This window comes from Lates calcarifer, unplaced genomic scaffold (genome assembly GCF_001640805.2).
Source record: "Lates calcarifer isolate ASB-BC8 unplaced genomic scaffold, TLL_Latcal_v3 _unitig_1931_quiver_614, whole genome shotgun sequence".
Classification (NCBI taxonomy): Eukaryota; Metazoa; Chordata; class Actinopteri; family Centropomidae; genus Lates; species Lates calcarifer.
The window spans coordinates 58,611-83,508 of record NW_026115857.1 but is presented as its reverse complement, the minus strand read 5'-3'; the positions used below and the strand labels follow the sequence as shown (position 1 = coordinate 83,508).

Here is a 24,898-nt window from a genome sequence, read left to right as displayed (position 1 = left end):
TATTCAAAGTAAAGTTAGGTTTTTTTAATGTTGTCTTTCTCTCATCCCCCCACCCTCCTCTCTCTGTCTAAACCCAACTGGTCGAGGCAGATGGCCGCCCACCCTGAGTCTGGTTCTGCTCGAGGTTTCTGCCACAGTCGCCTAGTGCTGCTCATGGTGGATCTGTTTGGTCTCTCTGTAAATTTTATAAGATAAAGAGTTCAGTCTAGACCTGCTCTATATGTACAGATAACTTCTGTTGTGAATTGGTGCTATATAAATAAAATTGACTTCTGAAATGCTGATCTATGAGCATAGGACTACTAGAAGTTTTTTTGCAACTTTTCCTTTTTGAACAGTCCCATACACATTAGTTATTTCTAAACACATTGTATAAATCATTGTAAACAGGGTAAAATTGTAGGATTGTAAAAGTTGCAGTGCTCTTTACAATAGATGCAGTTCATAATGTGTGTTAATTTGTCATATCTGAGCCACAGAAATAGGAAAAGCTATTCTTTGTAAAAGGCACATATTTTGGCTGTTCTGGCCATATATGTTGTACGCTCTGACTTGGGCTTGGAGTCAAATGTGTTTCCCACAAGTTAAGAATTTCCAATACACATGCAGTTTAGAGGGGAAGAGAGTAACCTAGGTTATTTTCTGCAATTAAGTACTTAAGAAGAGAAGCCTGTAGGCCATACTCAGTTTCTGCAGCACATGCAACTAAGGTGTGTTAGTTAAAACAGCAAAATAAGGCATTTTAATGCAATATTTACCATAAGGATAGTTTCACACTTTTTAAGGATAGGTTCACATTTTTTCCCTCCAGGTCAAAAGGAGGAGGAGGACAAAATCAACATTGTGTTTCCCTCTTTAAATTTATATTTGCCCAAAATTCCCTCTTTGTATTACTATCCCTCCTCTGTAGCCCTTCAAGACTGTTTGGAGAAACACTAAGAGGGATTTATTTTTTTGTGCAAAAAATACTGCAAACTGAAAGATACCCACTTGATACCAAGAGTGCTGAGGCCACATATAGGCCTCAGCTAAACATTAGTACAGAATGTAGACTGTAGTTATTGTTCCCCATCTCTACCACTGACATAGCATCAGGAGGATCTCCTGATCAGGAGGATCTCCTGATGCTATGTAGGAACAATTGTAGTGACCAAAAGCGGTTTCACTGTACATATGGTTATGTAAGTATTAAGACAGGCTTGAAAAGTGCAATGCCATCTTTTAAGATACATATTTAAGATACATTCCATCCTAAGGTGAGATCTCATTGGTGGCTGGATTAATGGATAGTTTCAGGTGACAGCAGAGATGGTATATGAGAACAGGTCTGATGGTTTGGTCTCTGATGCCATAGATCAGAGCACTCAAACATCTTGGAAAGATGATAATACACACGTAAACAACAATCTGAATGCGCACTACAGCTATCTTGCTTAGAACCTTTGAGATTACTACAAACAGTTGATTGGACATCGTTGACAAGAGACTGAGACCCAGCTGCACCAGATGCAGCAGCAGTGTGTTACGAGCCTTACGAGCTGAAGCTTTGTCTGTAGAGGCTGACCTGGCTGCTACCATCACACCAATGTAGGAGAAAGTGATTATCACACTTGCTGATACAAACAGAAAAGAAGTGTAGACTTTATCATAAAGGTTAGACACTGGCTCGAGCAGCAGGTTTTCTTCAGTGCAGTATTCTATCATTTGCAGGTTCTCTAGGTCTTGAAATGGAAAATCCAATAATAAAAGAATTCGTGCGAGGACATTGAGTGAACTGAAGGCCCAAATCCCAAAAATGGCCTTTCTTGTGTTTCTGATGGTGATGATGGTAGCGTGCCTCAGTGGGTAGCACACAGCTACATATCTCTCCAGAGACATCACCACCAGTGTGAGAGGAGAGATTGCAGTTGTGAGACTGGCGAGCATGGTGAGAACACCACACACAGGATATGTCAGCCTTATTCTAAAAGCAGCCAGTAGGTACAGTAACTGACTCTGTGCTAGCACTGCAGTGTCTGCAAAAAGCAGGTTGTACAGGAGAATGTAACGGGAGGTTTCACAAAACACAGTTTTACTCCTCAAGGTGAATAACATGGCCCCATTAATGATGAGGAAAACACAGCATGGCAGTGTAGTCACAGTGGAAAACAACACTCTTTCCAGTATACCCCGTCCAGCAGTGATGGTGGTCTGAGATTCAGTTGCATTGGACATCTTGTAGAATCATTGGAGAGACATAAAAAGTTAACCACTTAATGCAATCGAGCAGTAAAAACAGAAGATTTTCCTGTTTGTATCCCTAGAACAGTGAATATACTGCATGTCATCATTAGAGCAGAGAATGCCACAGAGTTCACATATAAGTCCCAAGATAGCGTAGAGGCCGTACTTGTTTTCATGTGAGCAGAGCTGGTCTGCAGAGTTTACCTGAGCCCACATATTGTTTATGAACTCTGTCCTAACATCTACTTCGCCCAACACAATCACATGCCAGCATTGTTAATTATTAATGGGTGATGTCATTTTTATGCCACCACCTCTTCAATACTGAGATCCACTATATCATATTATCTATAATGCAGGAGTAATTATGATGAATGTATTGTTAATAATATTTGTTCTGTTATAGTTTTGTGAGAACTTTGACTTTTGACTGTTTCATTAAAACTATAAACACTTTGATAATGAGGGCAATGAGGCCAAACCCTGATTGTGTTAGCCTTCAGGATAATTTTATAGTGATAAAATTTGTGGATAATGTGGCCCTGATAGGCCCATTAACTGATGATGAGACCAATTACTTATTACTTTGTAGTGAGGGCACAAGGGCTAGTGGCCTTTGTGAGGAATCAGAGGGACTTGATTGTACTGTTCTGTCTTTCACACAGAAGGTTCAGGTGGATAGGAATAAATCTGAGAGTGGAAAGAGAAGTGGCTGTAGGCTTTCCGCTTCTATTATCATGTTACTGTGAAGGAACACTTCTGGGGTGGTTGTGGCTCAGGTGGTAGATCAGGTCACCCACTTATCAGAAGATCAGTGGTTCAATCCCTGGCTATGTGTCCGAAGTATCCCTGGGCATATTTGACAGGAAGTGTCCAGATTTTGCCTTGGGTTATTAATCCAGTAAAATAACATGAATCAGTGAAATGAATTTTGTTTTGGAGCGTGTTTGCTTGTTTTCCTCACTACAAAGTAATTCCACAATGAAAAAACTGACAGAAATATATAACAAAAGAAAAAAAAATTAAAAAGTTGTAAGAATAAGAAAAAAATCAGGACCAATTTCAGCTGGATGCATGCACAACTGGTGCATGCAGACAGCAACAGTCATTGCTTTAGGCACATCAATGCATAGCAAGTCTCAAGGCATCTATGATGTTCTAAAAGACTTTGTTCCAAGCAGTACTTTCAGTTCCATCCATTATCTATCTATCTTTACAGTCTTAAAAATATGATATATAGCTGTAGATTTTTCTCAAAAAAAGGAAAAGTTGGATGTCTGCTAACTTTTCCACGTAATGAGGTATGCTGTTGTTGTTATGGAAATATTGTTTTTAGTTTGTTGAAATACTTGGAGGTATCACAGAGAGAAATCCCAGTGTCTGACCCAGTCCCCTGATAACTCATTTAGACACATTAAATATTCAAACCCTTACACATTAATGTTTTCAGTAAATATTGACATAATTAGTTCCTCCTGTGGGTGTTTGTCAGGAAACTTGGAATGGAAATGGAAATGGAGAGGCAATAATGAGTGGAAACCTGTGTGGGAACAATGTCAGAGTTTAATAAACACAAACAAGTAAAAAGTTAATACAGAAAACTTGATTATAAAAAGTTTACCTGTATTATAAATGTCTTAAATCTTAATTACACAATGGTAATTAAGGAAGAAGGGAAATGCATGCTCCTCCTTGCATTTGACAATGAATCAATCAGACTGGCCCAACATCGCAGATGAACCATTGATGGTGATTGACACAAACTTAGACATTGGGTGCTGGGTTTTGTCATTGAGTTTCTGAATGTCTGAAAAATGTCCTCACTGTGAGTGTGTTCATTCATTGGTTAGATTGTTAATAGTTCCTCTTTTGCTGCCATCTGTTTTGACTGTAGCACTTATGTCCGTGGACTCATCTAGCTGCAGCTGCAGTTAGAAACACTTTCAGTCTGCAGTGTCCACACAAAGTTCCTGCGTCAAATCATCAGCCATCACTTCACAGCCCCATGTAACTGTGCTCCTTAATAATTGGATAACTTTGACAGCAACTACTATTTCAGGTTTGTTTTTAAAATTCTGAAACAACTGGTTCCTCAACGAAGGCCTCTTTTACCAAGATGTTCAGTGAGCCAGAGTCAGGGCTGCTATGGCTGCAGATACCTCGCTTTCACAAAGGCAGGCCTCAGGGAGGACCTGTACCTGTGTCTGAACAATGAGGTCTGATTATCTTTTCTGTTGTGTTTGTATCATTAGTTTGCATTGCATTAGTTGAGCTGTTGCTGGTTGGATGTGGTTAGACCTATAATCTTAGCAGCAGTGTTGCTGATACGTGTGAATTTGGGCCAGTTTGTGACAGAGTAGGATGAATGGCACGCAGGTTTAAGCATAGCCCTTTCCATCAACTGGTCGATTGCAGTCAAAGAAAATATACTTAGTGTAATTAGTCTGTAGCTTTAGTTGTGCTATTTTACTCATTAAGGATGACCTGATGAACTTACTATTATAATCCCACCGTAAATACCTTCCTGAAGAGGAAGAGGGCAAATGGTATCTTCATCAACACAGGAGATTACACCAGTTGTAAATTCCTGAGAGAGGTCACAACTGTCTTTCATTGTACCCCAAGTGTTTACTCAGTTGCAAAGAAATGTTATCTGGCAGTTCAATCAGAGGGCCAGAGGCATATTACAAAGTATAAAAGGGAAGTGAAAAGTTTGGTCGGGGGGCATACCTCTGAACTGCTTACTGCCGTGTGGTTCTGTGTGTTGCGTCCTCTCTATAGAGATTAAACATCTTGGTGCATGCTACCTTGCCAGTCTTGTTCTTTGACTCTTTACAGGCAGACCGGGAAATTTCCATAACACTGCTTTCTGCTATCAAGCCCACAATACAATGCATTACATTTTATGGGTATGAAAATTATTGTTGTTTTACTTTACATGTGTCAGTGACTACCCAAAATGTTAAGGGTTTGTGTCTGACATCTCAATTTACTGCTCACTATTGAGTGTTTACTGTATGGAAGTAATGAATGAGTGAACGTGATGATTTAAATTATGGTTTCCTGTGACTTTGGGCTCATTTTTCTGTTTTTTCTCATCATTTCTCTTGTCTTGGCACAGGCTGTACTGGCTAATTATTTATGTTCAGGGGATTTGAACCAGCTACCAACAGGCGATAACAAACACTAGATGGCCACAGTGTGCATTGATTTCCCTAGTAATGGTGAATTACTTCCAACATTTAGTTATTCCCAGGGAGTGTGTGGAGTTTGCATGTTCTCTCTGTGCCTGCATGGGTTCTCTCCGGGTACTCCGGCGTCCTCCCACAGTCCAAAGATATACATTAGGTTAATTGGTGACTCTAAATTGTCAGTAAGTGTGAATAAGTGTGAATGGTTGTTTGTCTGCATGTGTTGGCCCTGTGATGGACTGATCTGTCCAGGGTGTACCCTGCCTCTCACCAGTGTCACGATAGGCTTTAGCCCCCCATGGCCCTTAACGGATAAGGTATAGAGAATGAATGAATGAATTTTAGGAACTCTTACTTTCAGTCTGATCTCCAAATAAAGTGCTTTAGATAAACTGGTTAAACTCTTTGCCTCTTTAACATCTGGTCTGATTGACCATTTTCTCCGTCACATTGTAGCAGTGTTGGTATACTTTCATATCTCAGCAATCGACTACAATTTTATCACAGCTGTCAGAAATGATGACCAAAGTTTCTAAAACAGGGCCCAAGATTTAATGAGCCAGAATTGTTCTTTAATATTACACTCCTGTTAGCTCATGATGATAAAATTTCATGCAAAACTAAGTGAGGTATTTTCAAGGAAAAGTTCATTTGAATTATGCTAGAAAAGCAAGATTACAGACTGTACAAATACCACATAGGAACAATTTTAAAATGACCATAAAAATGTGCTGATAAAAAACTAATCAAAAAGTTCCTCAGTCACCTGCAGTCATATCTATCCTATGTAAGTGTTTATATTCTGCAGTTCATAAATAACATACAGTAAACCCAGATTCTGCTGAAAGATTATATTTCTCTATCAGCTTATAAGTATGCTGATTTTTGTCTCACCTGGAATGACTGAGAGAAAAGGAGACTGTCTCCACCAACAGCAGAGATGGTGCATGAGGACGGGTCTGATGGTTTGGTCTCTGATACCATAGATTAGAGAACTTAAACATCTTGGGAGAATGATAATACAAATATAAAGGACAATTTGTATACGCACAGTTATTATCCTTTCGAGGACCTTTGAGATAGCTAGGAGCAGTTGGTTGTGTATAGTTGAGGAGAGACTGAGGCCCAGCTGCACCAGATGCAGCAGCAGTGTGTTACGAGCCTTACGAGCTGAAGCTTTGTCTGTAGAGGCTGACCTGGCTGCTAACATCACACCAATATAGGAGCAAATGACTGCCACACCAGCTGAAACAAACAGAAAATAAGTGAAGGCTTTTTCATAAAGATCAGACACTGGATCAGGCAACATGCTTTCTTTGCTACAGAAGTCTTTCATCTGCAGACTCTGCAAGTGTTTCAATGGAAAAACTAACAGTAACAGAACTCGAGTGAGGACATTTAGTGAACTGAAGGCCCAAACCACAATGATAGCCACCTCTGTGTTTCTGATGGTGATGATGGTAGCGTGCCTCAGTGGGTAGCACACAGCTACATATCTCTCCAGAGACATCACCACCAGTGTGAGAGGAGAGATTGCAGTTGTGAGACTGGCGAGCATGGTGAGAACACCACACACAGGATATGTCAACATTATTCTACAAACAGCCAGTAGGTACAATAACTGACTCTGTGCCAATTGTACAGTGTCTGCAAAAAGCAGGTTGTACAGGAGAACGTAACGGGAGGTTTCACGAAACACTGGTTTACTCCTCAGGGTGAAAAGCATGATCACATTAATGAAGAGAAACACACAGCATGGAACTGTAGTCAGAATAGAAAACAACACTAATCCCAGCAGCCCCTGATACTGCAGTCCAACTGTGACGTTGGTCTGAGACTGATTTGCAAAAAACATTTTAGAGAAGCATTGAATAAACTAAAAAAGTTAACCTGTCAGTGTAATTGCAGCAGAACAGTGCAATTAATCCTCAGTTTGTAAAGTTAAAGGTAGAAGTTAAAGTTTGCAAAGATCCATCTTCCTAGGAGCAGGGAAGCCTGGTTAGTTCACAAGGAAAAGCCAGAATTATGGAGACAGCTGGTAGGTTGGAGGCTGTGCCTGTTTCTCTGCAGGCACTGCTGGTCTGCAGAGGTTACTGACCTTCACAGAGTATATGAACTCAGTCCTCACACCCACGTCACGTGACACCATCCCATGTAAGAATGGGTAATGCATTAGTAACTGGTTATGTAAATCCTCTACCATTATTTTCCCTGGTCCATACCATCATGTCAGTCATGTTTTGAAGTTATGATTGGTCAGTAAAACTATCCATCCATAAGTAATGAAGAACAAAAAATTAGAAGTCAGATCTTGTTATATTGTAAAGTACTTAAAGCTGCAATCTGTGTAAAAGGTGCCATATAATTAAAGTTCAGTCATGCATTCATTTATCTTCTTGTCACAGATTTTTTGTAAACCTGTCTTGCTTGTCTATTTTCTTGCAAAAACAAACCTCCTCTTGTTCTTACAGTAGACTTTATCTCTTGTTATTGATCTTGTCCAGGTGGAGGACCTTCTCATCACTGACCATAGCTGGGTCTTTTTTGATCTGGACCTTGGGTCTCCCAAACAGTAATCCAACTGGTGCATTATTACAGAAGTTACAGATTGCTTCTCAGTTTTATTTAATTTTAACTCCACATCAATATCAGATGTAGAAACGTTTGTCAAACTTTTTACTGAACAGTGCTCTTCTGCGCTTGAAGAAGTGCCCCCCTTCAAAACAAGAATTGCATCTGAAAGACAAATGTTTTACAACTTGACAGAAAGCATCCAGATTTTAGGTGGAGTAATGCTTTGAGTTGTTATACCAGTAAAATCTGTGAAAAGAATTTTGTTTTGGGGCGTGTTTGCTTATTGTCAGGGACCTCTGTGTTGTCTGTGGCGTCTGAAGGCCAAGTGTTGTATCTTTACAGTCCTAAAAATATAATATATAATGTTAGGATCTATATAAGATCTAATGCCCAAAACAACAAAGAAAGAAAAGCCTTCAATACAAGTCAGGAAAAGTTGGATGTCTGCTAACTTTTCCACGTAATGAGGTATGCTGTTGTTGTTATGGAAATATTGTTTTTAGTTTGTTGAAATACTCGGAGGTATCACAGAGAGAAATCCCAGTGTCTGACCCAGTCCCCTGATAACTCATTTAGACACATTAAATATTCAAACCCTTACACATTATTGTTTTCAGTAAATACTGATATAATTAGTTCCTCCTGTGGGTGTCATGAAACTTAATGGAGGGAGAATAATGAGTGGAAGCCTGTGTGGGAACAAAGTATGTCAAAGCTTACTAAATACAAACAATCCAGTGTAAGTATTTACATTTTCATAAAGATCAGACACTGGATCAAGCAACATGCTTTCTTTGCCACAGAAGTCTTTCATCTGCAGACTCTGCAAGTGTTTCAATGGAAAAACTAACAGTAACAGAACTCGAGTGAGCACATTTAGTGAACTGAAGGCCCAAACCACAATGATAGCCACCTCTGTGTTTCTGATGGTGATGATGGTAGCGTGCCTCAGTGGGTAGCACACAGCTACATATCTCTCCAGGTAAAAAGTTAATACAGAAAACCTTATATATTATAAAAAGTTTACCTGTGTCTTAAATATCTTAAATGTATTATGTAGTGATAATTAAGGAAGAAGGAGAATCCATCAGACTGGCCCAAAAATTGCAAATGAACCATTGATGATGATTGACACAAACTTAGACACTAGAAGCTGGGTTTTGTCAACAAAGTTTTTTAATGTCTGAAAAATGTCCTCACCATGAGTGGGTTCTTTCCAAAGGCACGTGTCAAGAGGAATGATGGAGAGGCACATAGTTCCTCTTTTGCTGTCAAGTCTTTTGACACAATCCTGATAAAAATTCACAGTTCCGCTGTCGCACTTATGTCCATGGACTCCAAAGTTTCTGCTTCAAATCATCAGCCATCACTTCACAGCCCCATGTAACTGTGCTTCTTAATAACTAGACAGCTTTGACAGCAACTACTATTTCAGGTTTGTTTTTAAAATTCTGAAACAACGGTGCCTGTCTTTGAGTTTCACCTTCCTCTTTCTCAACTCGCTTTTGGCAGGGGAGTCACTGCTGTGCTTCTTATGAATGGTTCCAAAGTTCTTCCCCCATATTTCCTGGAATAGCGATGGTATTGAAAGATCAGGAAAACTCACTTCAACTACAACATGGTTGAAAAAAGTCTTTCTCCCTTTTCACATAGAAGTGGCAGGCTGAAGTTTTCAGCTTCTTACTTGGTCCAACATTCATTTTTACATCCTTCTTTTGCTATGTATTCATTTGAATTGGGAGGCTAAATAGCTATTAAAGTTTACTCTGTAGAGTTTTCTGTTAGATCACTTTGCATTCTGGGCTTCTGTCTCATGCTAACCAAAGAGAGACCTTAATAATTATAGATTCTATTATTACAGACTTTGTGTTCTTTTTCACAGCACTGTACATATATCATCACACAACCGTGACAGGCAGATGTGACACACCAGTATATAACACAAGCTAACACAACATGAAGGGGAAAAAGTGACAGCGATGGGTAGTGAAACAGCTGAGGGCAAGATGTTCAGTGAACCAGAGTCAGGGCTGCTATTACTGCAGATACCTCGCTTTCACAAAGGCAGGCCTCAGGGAGGACCTGTACCTGTGTCTGAACAATGAGGTGTTGATGAAGTGGGTGTGATGATCTTTTCTGTTGTGTTTGTATCAATTGCATTAGTTTGCATTGCATTTGTTATTGTGATGGCCTAACAGATGAGCTGTTGCTGATTGGATGGACCTATTATCTTGCAGCAGTGTTGCTGATATGTGTGAATTTGTTTGTGACAGAGTGGGATGAAAATTAAAAACATTTTAAATAATTTGGGTGTTCAATTCAAATGTTTTCAGCCATTCAATAAATATGCATTAAACTGTTAGTGGCCACATCATTGAGTACACCTCTAAAATCTCAAATAAAGAATAAAATACATTTAGAAAAATAAATTTAACCTTTACAAAGATAAATTGATTGACCCTGTCAGAGATTATTAATTTAACCAGATGTTTATCATTTAGGTTGTAGTTTGCTGTCATCTTGAACTGGAGTATATTGAGATGTGTTTTTAATGTTATGAACAACACATCTACTAAGGCATCAAGGTTTCCTGTGGCCTTGAGACTTTACCTTCTTACCTCTGCCTGCAATGTCAATGCTAATCTGGGAATGAAAGAGTCACTTCATGGTAGTTCTAAAAGAACAAAATAAACAATCAAACATAAACGTTACTCAGTCATCTGCAGTCGTATCTATCCAGTGTAAGTATTTATATGGCAAAGGCATAAGTAGCAAGCAGCAACTCATATTTAGCCAAAAATAATATTTATCTATGAACTTGTAAATTGATGTGGTCGTAAGCTGATTTTAGCCTTGGCTGGGCTGACTGAGACTAAAGGAGACTGTCTCCACTGACAGCAGAGATGATGCATGAGGACGGGTCTAATGGTTTGGTCTCTGATGCCATAGATTAGAGAACTCAGACATCTTGGGAGAAGGACAGCACACACATAAAGGACATTTTGGATGCGCACAATTACTATCCTGTCGAGAACCTTTGAGATAGCTATGACCATTGGGATGTATATAGTTGAGGAGAGACTGAGGCCCAGCTGCACCATATGCAGCAGCAGTGTTTTACGAGCCTTTTGGACTGAAGCTTTGTCTGTAGAGGCTGACCTGGCTGCTACCATCACACCAATATAGGAGCAAATGACTGCCACACCAGCTGAAACAAACAGAAAATAAGTGAAGGCTTTTTCATAAAGATCAGACACTGGATCAAGCAACATGCTTTCTTTGCCACAGAAGTCTTTCATCTGCAGACTCTGCAAGTTATTAAATGAAAAAACGAACAGTAACAGCACTTGAGTGATGACATTTAGTGAACTGAAGGCCCAAATCCCAATGATAGCCACCCCTGTGTTTCTGATGGTGATGATGGTAGGGTGCCTCAGTGGGTAGCACACAGCTACATATCTCTCCAGAGACATCACCATCAGTATGAGAGGAGAGATGTCATTAGTAAGCCTAAATAACATAATGAGAACACCACACACAGGATATGTTAGCGTTATTCTACTAGCAGCCAATAGGTACATTGCTTGATTTGGTGCTAGCACTACAGTGTCTGCAAAAAGGAGGTTATACAGAAGAACGTAACGGGAGGTTTCACAAAACACTGGTTTACTCCTCAAGGTGAATAACATGGTCCCGTTAATGAAGAGAAACACACAGCATGGAACTGTAGACAGAATAGACAACAACAATCTTTCCAGTAACCCCTGATACTGCAGTCCAACTGTGACGTTGGTCTGAGACTGATTTGCAAAAAACATTTTAGAGAAGCATTTAATAAACAAAAAATATTAATCCGTTGATGTAATTGCCATAATTACAATTCTTCTCATGTCAAAGAAATTAGTTGTAAATATTAATAAAGAGAAATACATAGGATGGGACTGTCAACAGAATAGAAAGAATTAATCCCAGTAACCCCTGATACTGCAGTCCAACTGTGACGTTGGTCTGAGACTGATTTGCAAAAAACATTTTAGAGAAGCATTTAATAAACAAAAAATACCTGTTGATGTAGTTAGAGCACAACATCACAATCAACCCTCAGTTTGTGTTCTTAACACAGTGAAGATCCATCGTCGTTGGAGTAGCTAAGCCTGGTTAGTTCACAAGCAAAACTCTGAATTACCTGCATACATTTATCCTGTGCAGACAGTTGGTCGGAGGCTGTGCCTGTTTCTCTGCAGGCACTGCTGGTCTGAAGGGGTTGCCGACCTTCACAGAGTATATGAACTCAGTCCTCACACCCACTCACATCACATCTAAGAATGGGAATTAGAAAATGGTGATGTAACTACCATTGTTTTCAAATTCCCTTGTCCATGCCACCATGTCCTCTATGAAGGCCTTTAGAACAGAAGTGTATTACTGCTGAGTTTTGTAATAGTTCAAATCAATTTGAACATGGACATGATAGCATTTGACTCTTAACAAAAACGTGAAGCTGTAGGTCTGGTCGAAATAAGTAAAGTTTTGCTTTTGTGGTGACGACCTTTGTTACAGTCAAGCAAGAGAGGTGTACGGATAAAGCAGGCAATGCTCAGAATATGAAACCAAAACCTTGCTGGTGTGTCAGGCCAAAAGGCTTGGTCACACCAACATTTAAATTGTGACATTCTCAGCAGTGAATTTACATGGAATTACTGCAATCTGTGGACTCTCTCCTGGGATCGAGGTTGGCCCACAAAAAATTTCATGCTGAGTTCAACTAGGGATTTGTATCATAAGGATTTTCTTAATACCAGTACTGTTAACTGTATCCATTTTAATCAGAACTCTTAGAAATATTCCTCCATAATTTCAGTGGGATTATTATTTATAATTAGGCACACCAATGCTCAGTTTTAAATTCAATTTTTATCACAAGCAGGAAGAGCATTTGACTACAGGTTTACACAGGTTATGTGGCCTTGAAAAATTACTGTAGTGTACTGTGTTACCTTAACATCCAGAAGGCTGCTGCCTCAACGAAGGCCTCTTCTACCATTTATTCATCTAGGAAGGACTTCTTATATTCAGTGATGGTAAGACTCATTTGTAATGATGCTTGGGTGGCTGCCTTTGAATTTGAAGTTAGCTATGTGAGAAATGACTTGTTGTTGTTTTTTCATTGTTTTTATTGGAATTTATCTTTTCATACAACAAAACAAAACAGCAACAAAACAAAACAGTGTATGTCTACAGAAACTAGACATACAACGAAATAAACACAAAACGTACACAACAGCTCTTACATAAGAGATGAATATATGGCATAATACAAGAGGCGGTGAGTCAGTCTTATAGTACCCGAATGTCGTTCAAGTGTACAACAGTCCCTTTAATAGAATGGAGGAGAGGTCCAGTCCAATATAATGCAAAAATGGGCACCACACTTTGTAGAACTGATCTGCGCTGTGATATATGACGTTGGTAAGATATTCAAGAGGGATCAATTCAAAAATTATTTTACACCATCCACAGACAGAGGGAATCTTGTCACTGATCCAATGCAAGAGGATATTTTTCTTAGCTGCAAACATTAGAATATTATACAATCTTTTGTTAAATGCTGATTTTAGGCCATCACTTGGGAGACCTAGAATCAGGGAGATGGGATGCATTTCCATATTAATGTGAAAAATTTTCTCCATTTCACCTATAATTTCAACCCAGTATCTTTGAAGTTTATGACAAGACCAGAGACAGTGAGTTAAAGTTCCCACTTCGGTTTTACATTTGAGGCACAAAGGGGAAAGAGAGCGGTTGAAGAGGTGCCTGCGTTGAGGGGATATATGTAATCTGTGTAAAATCTTAAATTGTATTGCTCTTGTCTGAGTGCAGATTGAAATCCTTTTTGCAAGAGACCAGATGGTATCCCACTGTTCTTCATCTATAGTCACAGACAGCTCCTTCTCCCACACGCCTCTGACCCCCTGTGCATCAGTAGTAGAAAAACCATTAAGTACATGGTAAAATGAGCTCAGAGACACTTTCGACTGTTGTTGAAACAGAATTTTCTCAACAGCAGATATTTCAGGGTGATCAATAAGAGTTGTGTTATGAATGATATAATGCCTTATTTGCAAAAAGCGAAAGAAATCTTGTTTGGCCAATTTGAAAGTGTTAGTAAGCTGTTCAAATGACATAAGTTTATCATCTGAGAAGAGGTCATTGAGACATTTAATATTCTTATTAGACCATTGTTGAAAACCAACGTCTAAAGAACGAAAAGCAGGATTGTTTATTATTGGGGTAAACATGGATGTTATATTTGATCTTCCCTCGAGACGGCGAACAAGCCACCATGCTTTTAGAGTGTTGATTGTTCTGGGGTTTGTACAAAAGACTTTAATTTCTTTAAAATTATTACAAAATAATAGGTCACTTAGTTTGCGCTGTGCTAATGCTGCCTCAATATCCAACCAGATTGAAGTTTTACCCTTAACCCAGTCGTTTACAAATCTTAAATGTGCACAGAGTTGATAAATTTTAACATTAGGTAAGTCCAAGCCACCCTTGGTAGATGTAATACTGCCATCTTAAGCCTAGGTCTACGCTTGTTCCAAATAAAAGAGCTAAGCCATCCATTTATGTCCTTCAAAACCCTTTTACAAAACAAAATAGGGATTATTTGGATAGGATACAATAGCCTAGGCAGCACATTCATTTTGACCAGGGCGATGCGTCCTAACCAGGAAACAGGAAGTGACAACCATCTCTCTAGATCCTGCTTAATTTTACAAAATAAGGGTGCAAAGTTGGCTTTGTATATTTGATCGAAGGAATGGGGTGATGAAGATTCCCAAGTACACAAACCCATTGGGAGACCATTTGAAAGGAAAGGGAGGAGTAGTAATTGGTATTGTTGAGAGAGTACCAAGAGGCATGGCCTCTGATTTAGCCAAATTGATTTTATAGCCAGAGAAACAACTAAATCTATCAATCTCATCAGACTTGGTATGGATGTTTCAGGGTCAGTCAAAAGGATTAGAACATCATCCGCGTATAAGGTTATTTTGTGACACAGTTGTCTGATCTCTAAACTACGTATTGTGGATGTCACCCTTATGGCCTCAGCAAGTGGTTCTATGGCCAAAGCGAATAGGAGGGGCGATAAAGGGCAACCCTGCATCACCCCTCTGTAAGCGCTGAAGTATTCAGACCTGAATCCATTAGTCAGGACTGCTGCCTGTGGACCAGTATTGATAATTTTGACCCATTTTATAAAGTTCTCCCCCAAACCAAATTCACCCAGTGTATACATTAAGTAAGACTAGAATAGCGTTTAGCAAACGTCTAACATTGGTGGCTGAATTCCGACCCTTTATAAAACCTGTCTGGTCCTCCTTTATTAGTACTGGTAAAAGATTTTATAAACGAGAGGCCAAGATTTTAGAAAGCAGCTTCCTATCCACATTTAAGAGAGCTATGGGCCTGTAGGATCCACAAAATCAGGACACTTCCCTTTCTTTAGAATTAAGGAAATATTGGCCTCCCTCAGTGTCCGTGGGAATTCTCCTGTAGTGAATGAGTGGTTAAACATGTCAAGAAGGGATTCTACAAGAATATTTTGGAACTGTTTATAAAATTCACAACAGAAGCCATCAGGTCCTGGTGACTTTCCATTTTGTAATGATTTAATAGCTTCGGATCACTTCAGTTTTAGTTATGGGACTATTAAGGGCAGTCTTCTGCTCTTCTGACAAATTTGGTAAGTCAAATTGAGCAAAGAAATTGTGCATAAGTTGCTCCCCCTCTGGAGCATGATCAGAAGAGTACAGGTTTTTGTAAAAATTATTTTTTATTTTTATTTTAAAACAGTTATTTATTAATTTGTTTTCATGTACCTTGTGGCCTTCCTCATCAGATACAGCTGCGTCATAGTATGCCAGAAGTTTACCCGCTTTATCTCCATGCTCATAAAACCTCTGTCTAGTATACTTCATTTTCTTCTCTGCATCTCTAGTAAGAAGGCAGTTCAGCGCTGATCTGAGAGTAGTGATTTCTTGCCACAATGGTGGTGACGGAGAGGCAATATATGCTTTTTCTTTATCCATCAATTCATTCTCTAAAGATTTTTGTTTCTCCAGTCTTCGGCGCTTCTTTGTTGCAGAGTACGAAATAATTAACCCTCTCGCATAAGCTTTATATGTTTCCCATAAAATGGAGGCGTTACTGGCAGATGAAGTGTTGATTTTCAGAAATGCTTTAAGTTCAGTAGAAAAGTTGGAAATAAATTCCTCATCTTTAAGAATAATGGTATTAAGTCTCCAGTGACAAGACTGAGGAAGCGCTGTTCTAAGATTAAGGTCCATAATAACTCTAGTGTGATCTGAGACAATTACACTGGTTATGTCACATGATAAAACTGAGCACAAGTCAGTTTTTGGCAGAAAAAAATAATCAATTCTGGTTTGGCACTTATGCGGAGCCGAAAAAAATGTATATTGTTTATCAAAGGGGTGGATACATCTCCAAGCATCAATAAGCCCAAACTCCTCACATAGAGCATGGAGCGTGTTGGCCTGAGGAGAGGGAGGTGCAGTACTATGTGGAAATTTGTCAATAAGTGGATTTAATATTAAGTTAAAATCATCACCAACTATAACGGCAGAGTTAGAAAGGAACGGAGCTAAGTCCAAAAACATTTTGGTAAGGAAGGTGGTTGGGTGGGCAGGCGGAAAGTACACGTTCATCATTACAATATTTTGAGCTTGCAAAGTTCCCCTGATGATCACATAGCGACCCTTCAGATCTTTAACACAGTCAGATATTATAATCAACACTTTTTCCTAATCAACACTGCTACTCCCCTACTTCTTGTTGTAAAGGATGAAAAGAATACTTGTCTGAATGGTCCTTGTTGTAACTTTAAATGCTCTGTATCATCAAGATGTGTCTCTTGTAACATAGCAACATCTATATCATCCTTCTTTAGACATGTAAGTATTTTTCTCCTCTTAATAGGGCTGTGGACACCCCGTACATTCCAGGTGCATACTCGCAGCTTATTCATTATTAGTATTACTCGTGTCATACAAAGCATATTGAGCCAGAAAGTTCACCACACTCTGAGTAAGAGTAAAATAAGCAAATTGAGAAAGAAAAGGAAAGAGCTGTGTAACGAAACATTCAAAAAACAGTAATTTGGCAACAACCCTACTGAACATATAGGGAAAAAACGATCTTCTCCTGCCTGCCGGTGTGAGCCGGCAGGTGCAACCTGCGCTTAACGCACGCCTACTCATAGACATAAACACAGTCTATCAAGCACACGATGAAGTAAAACATTTCACCTGGTTGATTATGAACAGTAGGAAAGAAGAGGGGCAGAGTCACACACGCCAGAGTTTGTTGTTTCATAACGCACAGTCCAGGCACAATGTTAAATGAAAGAGATGGTCCGGTGGTTACAGAAATTAGGGCAGCAATTCCACATAAGTCGCAGCTGCTTCCGGTGTGCTAAATCTCTTCTCCTTGCCATTGACAGAGAGCCTCAGCGTTGTTTATCACTTGTTGTTTATCAGCAAAGTTGTGAAGTTTCATGATGATGGGTCTGGCGCGTTGGTTAGTGCCCGGCCTCGGTGCTAGAGAGCGATGAGCGTGATCCAACTTGATCTTCCCAATTTTAGTTGTGAGATTGAGATAGGAGGGGAGCCATGTCTCCATGAAAGTGAGTGCATCTTTGCCCTCCCTGCCCTCGGGTAGCCCAACCAGACGGAGGTTACATCTGCGGCTGCGGTTCTCTAAATCATCTATATGGTCTGCCATGTCGGTTATTTGTTTTTCGAGCTGTGTCACTTTAGCCTGCAACACATCCGTCGTGTCTTCCACGCCTGAGATCTCGGCATCGCCAACCTGCGCTGCCAAAGCCTGCATCTGAGATGTTTGTTCGTGGATAGCAGCAAGCACGGTGTCAACTTTAGCATCCAATGACTTTGTGATATTGTCAGTTATCTTGCTCAAAACCGAAAGAATACTCGGATTAACCTCACTCCCAGCTTCCTCGACCTCGGCAGAGGCCTCTACCTCACTAACGTTAGCTTCTTATTATTATATATATTATTATTATTTTCTTATTATTATAGAGCTACTCTTATGCGCATTTATAACATTTCACCGGTGAACACGTGTATTAGACGGATATTCAGGAAACCTCACCGGAGCTCAACAAGACAGAGTGTTCGCACTACGACGACATCTTGCCACCGACTTCTGTGTTGTTATCACGATTCGTTTCCTCATCCTCCTCTTTCTCAACTTGCTTCAGGCAGTGAAGTCTCTGCCTTAGTTTCTATTAATAGTTACAAAGTTCCTCTCCATGTTTTCTGTCTTCAAAAAAGCAGTGCTAATTTGACAGATCAGGCAAACACACTTTGAATAGGACATGGTGAAAAAAGTTTTCAGCTTCTTAATTGTTCCCGCACTCATTTATATACTCTTATATACTCTTTTGCTACAGATTAATTTGAACTGGCGGGCTTGGTTACTATGAACGTATTTTCTATTTGTTTCTGGGCATTCTGGGCTTCTGTGCAGCGCTGACTACAGATGCCCCTAGAGACCTTAAGAAGTTAGTTCTTATGGTAAGCCAACAGCAACAGGCTGGCCGCTAACCCTTTTCTGACCACACCACGTCTGTCAGGACGAGGAGGCGGTCTTGCTGTCATTTTTAGGAATACCTTTCCCTGTCAGCTGGTGCTTGCCACTTCTTTTAACTCTTTTGAGATGCAGATGATGAAGATAGGTTGCACCAAACCTTTTTTACTCCATTTTAATTTAAAGATTACCAGCATAAGGTGGCAGTTTTTTATCTAACTTTTGTGACTTCCTACCATCCACTATTAAGTTGGAGCGAATCCTCTTGCTTGGGGATTTTAATTTTCATGTTGCTAACAATTCATGCACTGTTTCCTCCGACTTTCTTAATCTCGCAGAATCTTTTAACTTTACTCAACATATGACTGACATTTAGTGAACTGACTGGTTCAACATTTTCAAACAGTGTATATTTGAATTAGCATTTTTATAAATTTGTAACACACTTTTGACATTTTAACTTCAGTGTTGTTCACATTTGAGCACAGTCATTGCAAGCTTGCAGAATTTAAAACTATGTATTGAGTTAATTTGGGTGCTCCAGTAAATCTAAAATATAACAAAGAAATCTAATGCAGTTCAACACAACAGCTCAGCCATAAATTTGACATTCACAAAGATAAAAATCTTCAGTTTTGATTGACCTTGCTAGATTTATTCATTATTGATGTTACAGTTTGCAGCCATCTTGAACTGGCCTGCATTATTTTCAGAGGTGGAAGAATAGCAGCCCAGTACGTCATCACTCACTACAACCTCAGTAATAAACACATGGTTGAATTAACACTTCACAGAAAGTTTTAATAAATTCTGTCCATTAAAGATTTTATAAAGGTAGAATATGTGGCAGATATGTTTAATGGACTGTTTTAGATTGTATAGGTGTACCTAACAAAGAAACCAACAAGTGTATATCATATTGTCTCTAAGGAGTTCCTCATAATAGTTACATTCAGCAACTAAGGCTATGAGTTGACTAGACAAATGTAAATGATAAAAAAATACTAGCACTTTTTGTTCTTTTACTTGATCAAAATTTCTTTTAATTAAAAAAATATCCCTTCTATTTTTCCCTTTGCTTTCCCTTTTTAGCCTTGGCTGGGCTGACTGAGACTAAAGGAGACTGTCTCCACTGACAGCAGAGATGGTGCATGAGGACGGGTCTAATGGTTTGGTCTCTGATGCCATAGATTAGAGAACTCAGACATCTTGGGAGAATGATAGCACACACATAAATCACATTTTGGATGCGCACAATTACTATCCTGTCGAGAACCTTTGAGATAGCTATGACCAAGGGGATGTATGTAGTTGATGAAAGACTGAGGCCCAGCTGCACCATATGCAGCAGCAGTGTTTTACGAGCCTTTTGGACTGAAGCTTTGTCTGTAGAGGCTGACCTGGCTGCTACCATCACACCAATGTAGGAGCAAATGACTGCCACACCAGCTGAAACAAACAGAAAATAAGTGAAGGCTTTTTCATAAAGATCAGACACTGGATCAAGCAACATGCTTTCTTTGCCACAGAAGTCTTTCATCTGCAGACTCTGCAAGTTATTAAATGAAAAAACGAACAGTAACAGAACTTGAGTGATGACATTTAGTGAACTGAAGGCCCAAATCCCAACAATGGCCAACCCTGTGTTTCTGATGGTGATGATGGTAGCGTGCCTCAGTGGGTAGCACACAGCTACATATCTCTCCAGAGACATCACCATCAGTGTGAGAGGAGAGATGTCATTTGTGAGCCTAGTGAACATAATGAGAACACCACACACAGGATATGTTAGCGTTATTCTACTAGCAGCCTAATAGGTACAGTGCTTGATTTGGTGCTAGCACTACAGTGTCTGCAAAAAGGAGGTTATACAGAAGAACGTAACGGGAGGTTTCACAAAACACTGGTTTACTCCTCAAGGTGAATAACATGGTCCCGTTAATGAAGAGAAACACACAGCATGGAACTGTAGACAGAATAGACAACAACACTCTTTCCAGTAACCCCTGATACTGCAGTCCAACTGTGACGTTGGTCTGAGACTGATTTGCAAAAAACATTTTAAAAAGCAATTAATGAGCTAAAAATATTAACCTTCATAGAACAGTGAAGATCCATCGTCGTTGGAGTAGCTAAGCCTGGTTAGTTCACAAGCAAAACTCTGAATTACCTGCATACATTTATCCTGTGCAGACAGTTGGTCGGAGGCTGTGCCTGTTTCTCTGCAGGCACTGCTGGTCTGAAGGGGTTGCCGACCTTCACAGAGTATATGAACTCAGTCCTCACACCCACTCACATCACATGTAAGAATGGGTATTCCAAAATGGTGATGTAATTACTTTACCTTTATTTTCAAATTCCCTTGTCCATGACACCATGTCCACCATGAGGGCCAGAACAAAAGTGTATTTCTGTTTGTTTTTGTAAAAGTAGTTTTAATTCAAATGAACATGGATGTGAAAGTATATGTCTCTAAAACAAAAGAAAGAATTACTTGTTGTATCAACTGGTCGATTGTGATTGACATATTGGGCACCCTTCTAGGACACTATGTTATTCCAGTGTCAGAATTTGGAGAGTGAAGCCATGATTGTTAACTAATAGCTGGTAAAATAAAGTGTTGGAAGCAAATAGGTTTCAGCTACGTGTTGTATGACTCTCAGTAATGGACATTGTTTTGGTCAGAATCCACTGCATTGATGTTTGAGGTTGGCAACCTCGTCATAGTGGATTTTGGGTGGATGCTCCCTAAGGCATAATATGGTGTCTGGACAACCGTTCTACCAATGTGTCTCTCTGAGCTTTTGGAAATATGTAGACTAGCTAGGCATTCTTAATCAGACATGTAACCAGCATGGATTTCATGTGGGTTGATGATGGAAGAAACACACTAGTTACTGTGCTCAGCTTTCACTCCAGTAACTCTAGAAGGCATTGGATTCACTTTGTAAAATATAGGAAATTACTTGTGCAACAGGGATAAATTGCAAAAACAGTAGAGCTAATAGAGCTAAGGTGGCTGAGAGCAATTGTAGCTAAAGTAGATGCTCAATTAGAAATTGTCAATAGGGGGTCATGTGGTTCCATGATAGATATTGAATTAAACTTTTTATTACACCTTTCTGCTTTTATTATGGCCTAGGGTTATTTTGGATATATATGAGAGTTTGTTAGAGTCCAGTCTGTGGGTATCAGTAGAGTTCTTCTCATTTTACTTTTCTAGCTAATTACCAATCAAATATCAAATACAGAGATGAAGTCTTATAGTCTTTGGCTTGTTTACCTCTATTTGCATAATATCCATTGATCTGATCTTGTGAAGGTGACCATTTGACATTTGAGCTGATGGTACATCTTCTTGACATGCTAATAGCTGGTCAAGAGTTAGAGAAGATCCTTTGTCTCCACTTTCCATCAGTTTTTATGGCTTAATTTTGAACTTCTTAAAGTCTCTGAAGCAGGGCAAGTCCGCTAGAATATATACAGCAAGGCACTGATAATTGTTTTCATGCAAGGGTAATCTCTCTATGTGGCATGAATTAAAGGGATTTGATTCATCACATCGAGTTCGTAATTCTAGGACCTCTCAATCTTTTACACTTCCTTGTCTACTTTGTCAGCTTTTCTTGCTGTAAATTTTATGTCTTTGGTTGTGAAAGCTCATATCTCTTAAATGAAAATTCAGTCACAGTAATTTAAGCATTTTGCTATGACTCTAACATTTACCTCCATGCTCTCGGCTGTAAAGTTGCATGTATAAGAATTAAAGCCTATTTAATGCCTATTTTACAGTCTGCACTCATTTTAAGTAAAAATTAACTTGGTGATGACCATACACAATTGAGGAGGATGGGGTTTAGTACTGTATGTCACATTATTTTATTTTACTGTTTTAGTTCACAGTAGGTATTTATATGCAACAGATCACATCAATCAACAAATCTCTGAGGAATCACATCTGCTAAATGATAGTTTTGCCACTTTTATCCTTGGTTGTGATGTGTGAGAGAAAAGGTGAGCGTCTCCAGTGACAGCAGAGATTGTACATGAGAACAGGTCTGATGATCTGGTCTCTGATGCCATATATCAGAGAACTCAGACATCTGGGGAGGATAATAATACACAGATAAATAACTATTTGAATACGTACAATTTTGACCCTGTCTAGACTTTTGGAAATAGAGAAGAGCAAGAAGTTGTGTATAGTTGAGAGGAGACTGAGGCCCAGCTGCACCAGATGCAGCAGCAGTGTGTTACGAGCCTTACGAGCTGAAGCTTTGTCTGTAGAGGCTGACCTGGCTGCTACCATCACACCAATATAGGAGCAAATGACTGCCACACCAGCTGAAACAAACAGAAAGTAAGTGAAGGCTTTTTCATAAAGATCAGACACTGGATCAAGCAACATGCTTTCTTTGCCACAGAAGTCTTTCATCTGCTGGTCTTCTAATGGAAACTGTAAAAGCAAAACAACTTTAGTGAGCACATTTAGTGAACTGAAGGCCCAAACCACAATGATAGCCACCTCTGTGTTTCTGATGGTGATGATGGTAGCGTGCCTCAGTGGGTAGCACACAGCTACATATCTCTCCAGAGACATCAGTACTAGTGTGAGAGGAGAGATGGAAGTTGTCAGACTGGTGAGCATGATTAGAACACCACACACAGGATATGTCAGCCTTATTCTACAAACAGACAGTAGGTACAGTGCTTGACTCTGTACTAGCACTACAGTGTCTGCAAGAAGTAGGTTATACAGAAGAATGTGACGGGAGGTCTCACGAAACACTGGTTTACTCCTCAAGGTGAATAACATGGTCCCGTTAATGAAGAGAAACACACAGCATGGAACTGTAGTCACAGTAGAAAACAACACTAATCCCAGCAGCCCCTGATACTGCAGTCCATCAGTAATGTTCATTTGAGATTGATTTGTGTAGGCCATGTTAGAGAAACCTTGAATACATCAAAAATGTTAATCTATTGATTCAAATTTTTAGTCCAAATGGAAGAAACATTTTGAGCAGTTTGCAGTCTTAACAATGATGGCATCTCATTTTTAGAGCAGAGATGGCTAAGGAGTTCACCTTAAACCCAAAGTAATCAACATACTTTTTCCCTGTGCAGACAGTTAGCAGGGTAGAGGCTTGTTTCCATGCAGGCAGAGCTGGTCTGCAGGGTTTGCCTGTCCTCACATGTTATATATGAACTCTGCTCTTACACCGTCTTCATGTTACATCATCACCTCTCATCACCATCCACAGATTAGCAGGTAGTAACAGGTATGACTGTTTCTGGATTTATTAACAATCAATAGTTGATTGATCGTAGAATAAAGCAACAGAGTGCTTATTGTTTATAAACTACTGGCTTTATCCATAAAGCACGACAAAATCCAGGTGCTCTAAATTAGATCTTTGCAATATCAATCAAACATTACTTAAATTATACTAACAACAGAATACTTACAATTGCAGGGCTCAGACCCCATTTTATCAGTATTCAGCACATTGCCAGACAAAGTGAAATATTTAATTGTAGCTGTTCCTCTTTGGAGGGCATAGATTAGATTAAACATGCTGGGTAGGTTTAGCACAAACAACAATAAATTAAAACCAAAACATATAAAAGGTTACACTGATGAACAGACAACAGGCTTTAAACTTGGTGGTTTTATTTTATATAGTAAGAATGGCATTAGCTAAAGGATTGGGGTTCGTTGAGCACTGTTCACAGCCAACTTTACCAATCCAGGAATCTTTAAGAGTGTCACTTCACCTCCAGTAAATTAGATTCATACACAAAGTTGAGGACTTGTTATGATGCTGCTGGAAAGTACTGGTTGTCTCCTGTGTTAGCAGTCTAGCTGCAGCAGTCTAGCTTTCAACTGTTTCTGCGGCCTGTGTTGAATGAGCAGCTGTTAGCAACTACTGCTTCTGAAGCTGGTATTTTGGCATTAGCATGACCCTCAGGAGAGGTTGGACTTTTCATTTAAAATAACTCAGATTAATCTCTATATTTGAGAACATTTGCTCATACGTCTCACAAAAATTCATATTTATGAAGCAATATTATATATTTATATACCGCCTTTTTATCTACATAGTATCATTTCATGATGAGGCTGCAAGGAAGTCAGCCACAGCCAAATACCTACACAGAGTAAGGCAGGTCCTGTCAGCTGAATGGGAGGAAAAGCATCCAGGCCATTAACACATATGCCTCCCCAGTTATCAGATACCCTGGTATAATGGCAAAGGAGAAGCTGCCAA

At 39.4% G+C, this 24,898-nt stretch overlaps 4 protein-coding genes and 1 pseudogene across 4 annotated transcripts; all 5 read right to left on the bottom strand.

Annotated features, from left to right (window-relative positions):
• Window positions 1-1,251: 1,251 nt before the first annotated feature.
• LOC108891302 (odorant receptor 131-2-like) lies at window positions 1,252-2,214 on the bottom strand. Its single transcript, XM_018688422.1, has one exon. The coding sequence runs from the start codon at window positions 2,212-2,214 to the stop codon at window positions 1,252-1,254; it is 963 nt and encodes a 320-aa protein (XP_018543938.1).
• A 4,062-nt stretch (window positions 2,215-6,276) lies between these two features.
• Window positions 6,277-7,340, bottom strand: LOC108891301 (odorant receptor 131-2-like). Its single transcript, XM_018688421.1, has one exon. The coding sequence runs from the start codon at window positions 7,267-7,269 to the stop codon at window positions 6,277-6,279; it is 993 nt and encodes a 330-aa protein (XP_018543937.1). The 5' UTR covers window positions 7,270-7,340.
• A 3,448-nt stretch (window positions 7,341-10,788) lies between these two features.
• Window positions 10,789-11,824, bottom strand: LOC108891311 (odorant receptor 131-2-like). Its single transcript, XM_018688433.1, has one exon. It carries the CDS (start codon window positions 11,804-11,806, stop codon window positions 10,799-10,801), a length of 1,008 nt encoding a protein of 335 aa, XP_018543949.1. The 5' UTR covers window positions 11,807-11,824; the 3' UTR covers window positions 10,789-10,798.
• Window positions 11,825-19,689: 7,865 nt separating this feature from the next.
• On the bottom strand, window positions 19,690-20,686 carry LOC108891300 (odorant receptor 131-2-like; annotated as a pseudogene).
• Window positions 20,687-22,587: 1,901 nt separating this feature from the next.
• Window positions 22,588-23,571, bottom strand: LOC108891299 (odorant receptor 131-2-like). Its single transcript, XM_018688418.1, has one exon. It carries the CDS (start codon window positions 23,569-23,571, stop codon window positions 22,588-22,590), a length of 984 nt encoding a protein of 327 aa, XP_018543934.1.
• Window positions 23,572-24,898: the final 1,327 nt, after the last annotated feature.

Bases quoted from the DNA above. Each gene is read 5' to 3' on its own strand.
- LOC108891302 (XM_018688422.1), bottom strand. From the start codon at position 2,214: ATGTCCAATGCAACTGAATCTCAGACCACCATCACTGCTGGACGGGGT.
- LOC108891299 (XM_018688418.1), bottom strand. From the start codon at position 23,571: ATGGCCTACACAAATCAATCTCAAATGAACATTACTGATGGACTGCAG.
- LOC108891311 (XM_018688433.1), bottom strand. From the start codon at position 11,806: ATGTTTTTTGCAAATCAGTCTCAGACCAACGTCACAGTTGGACTGCAG.
- LOC108891301 (XM_018688421.1), bottom strand. From the start codon at position 7,269: ATGTTTTTTGCAAATCAGTCTCAGACCAACGTCACAGTTGGACTGCAG.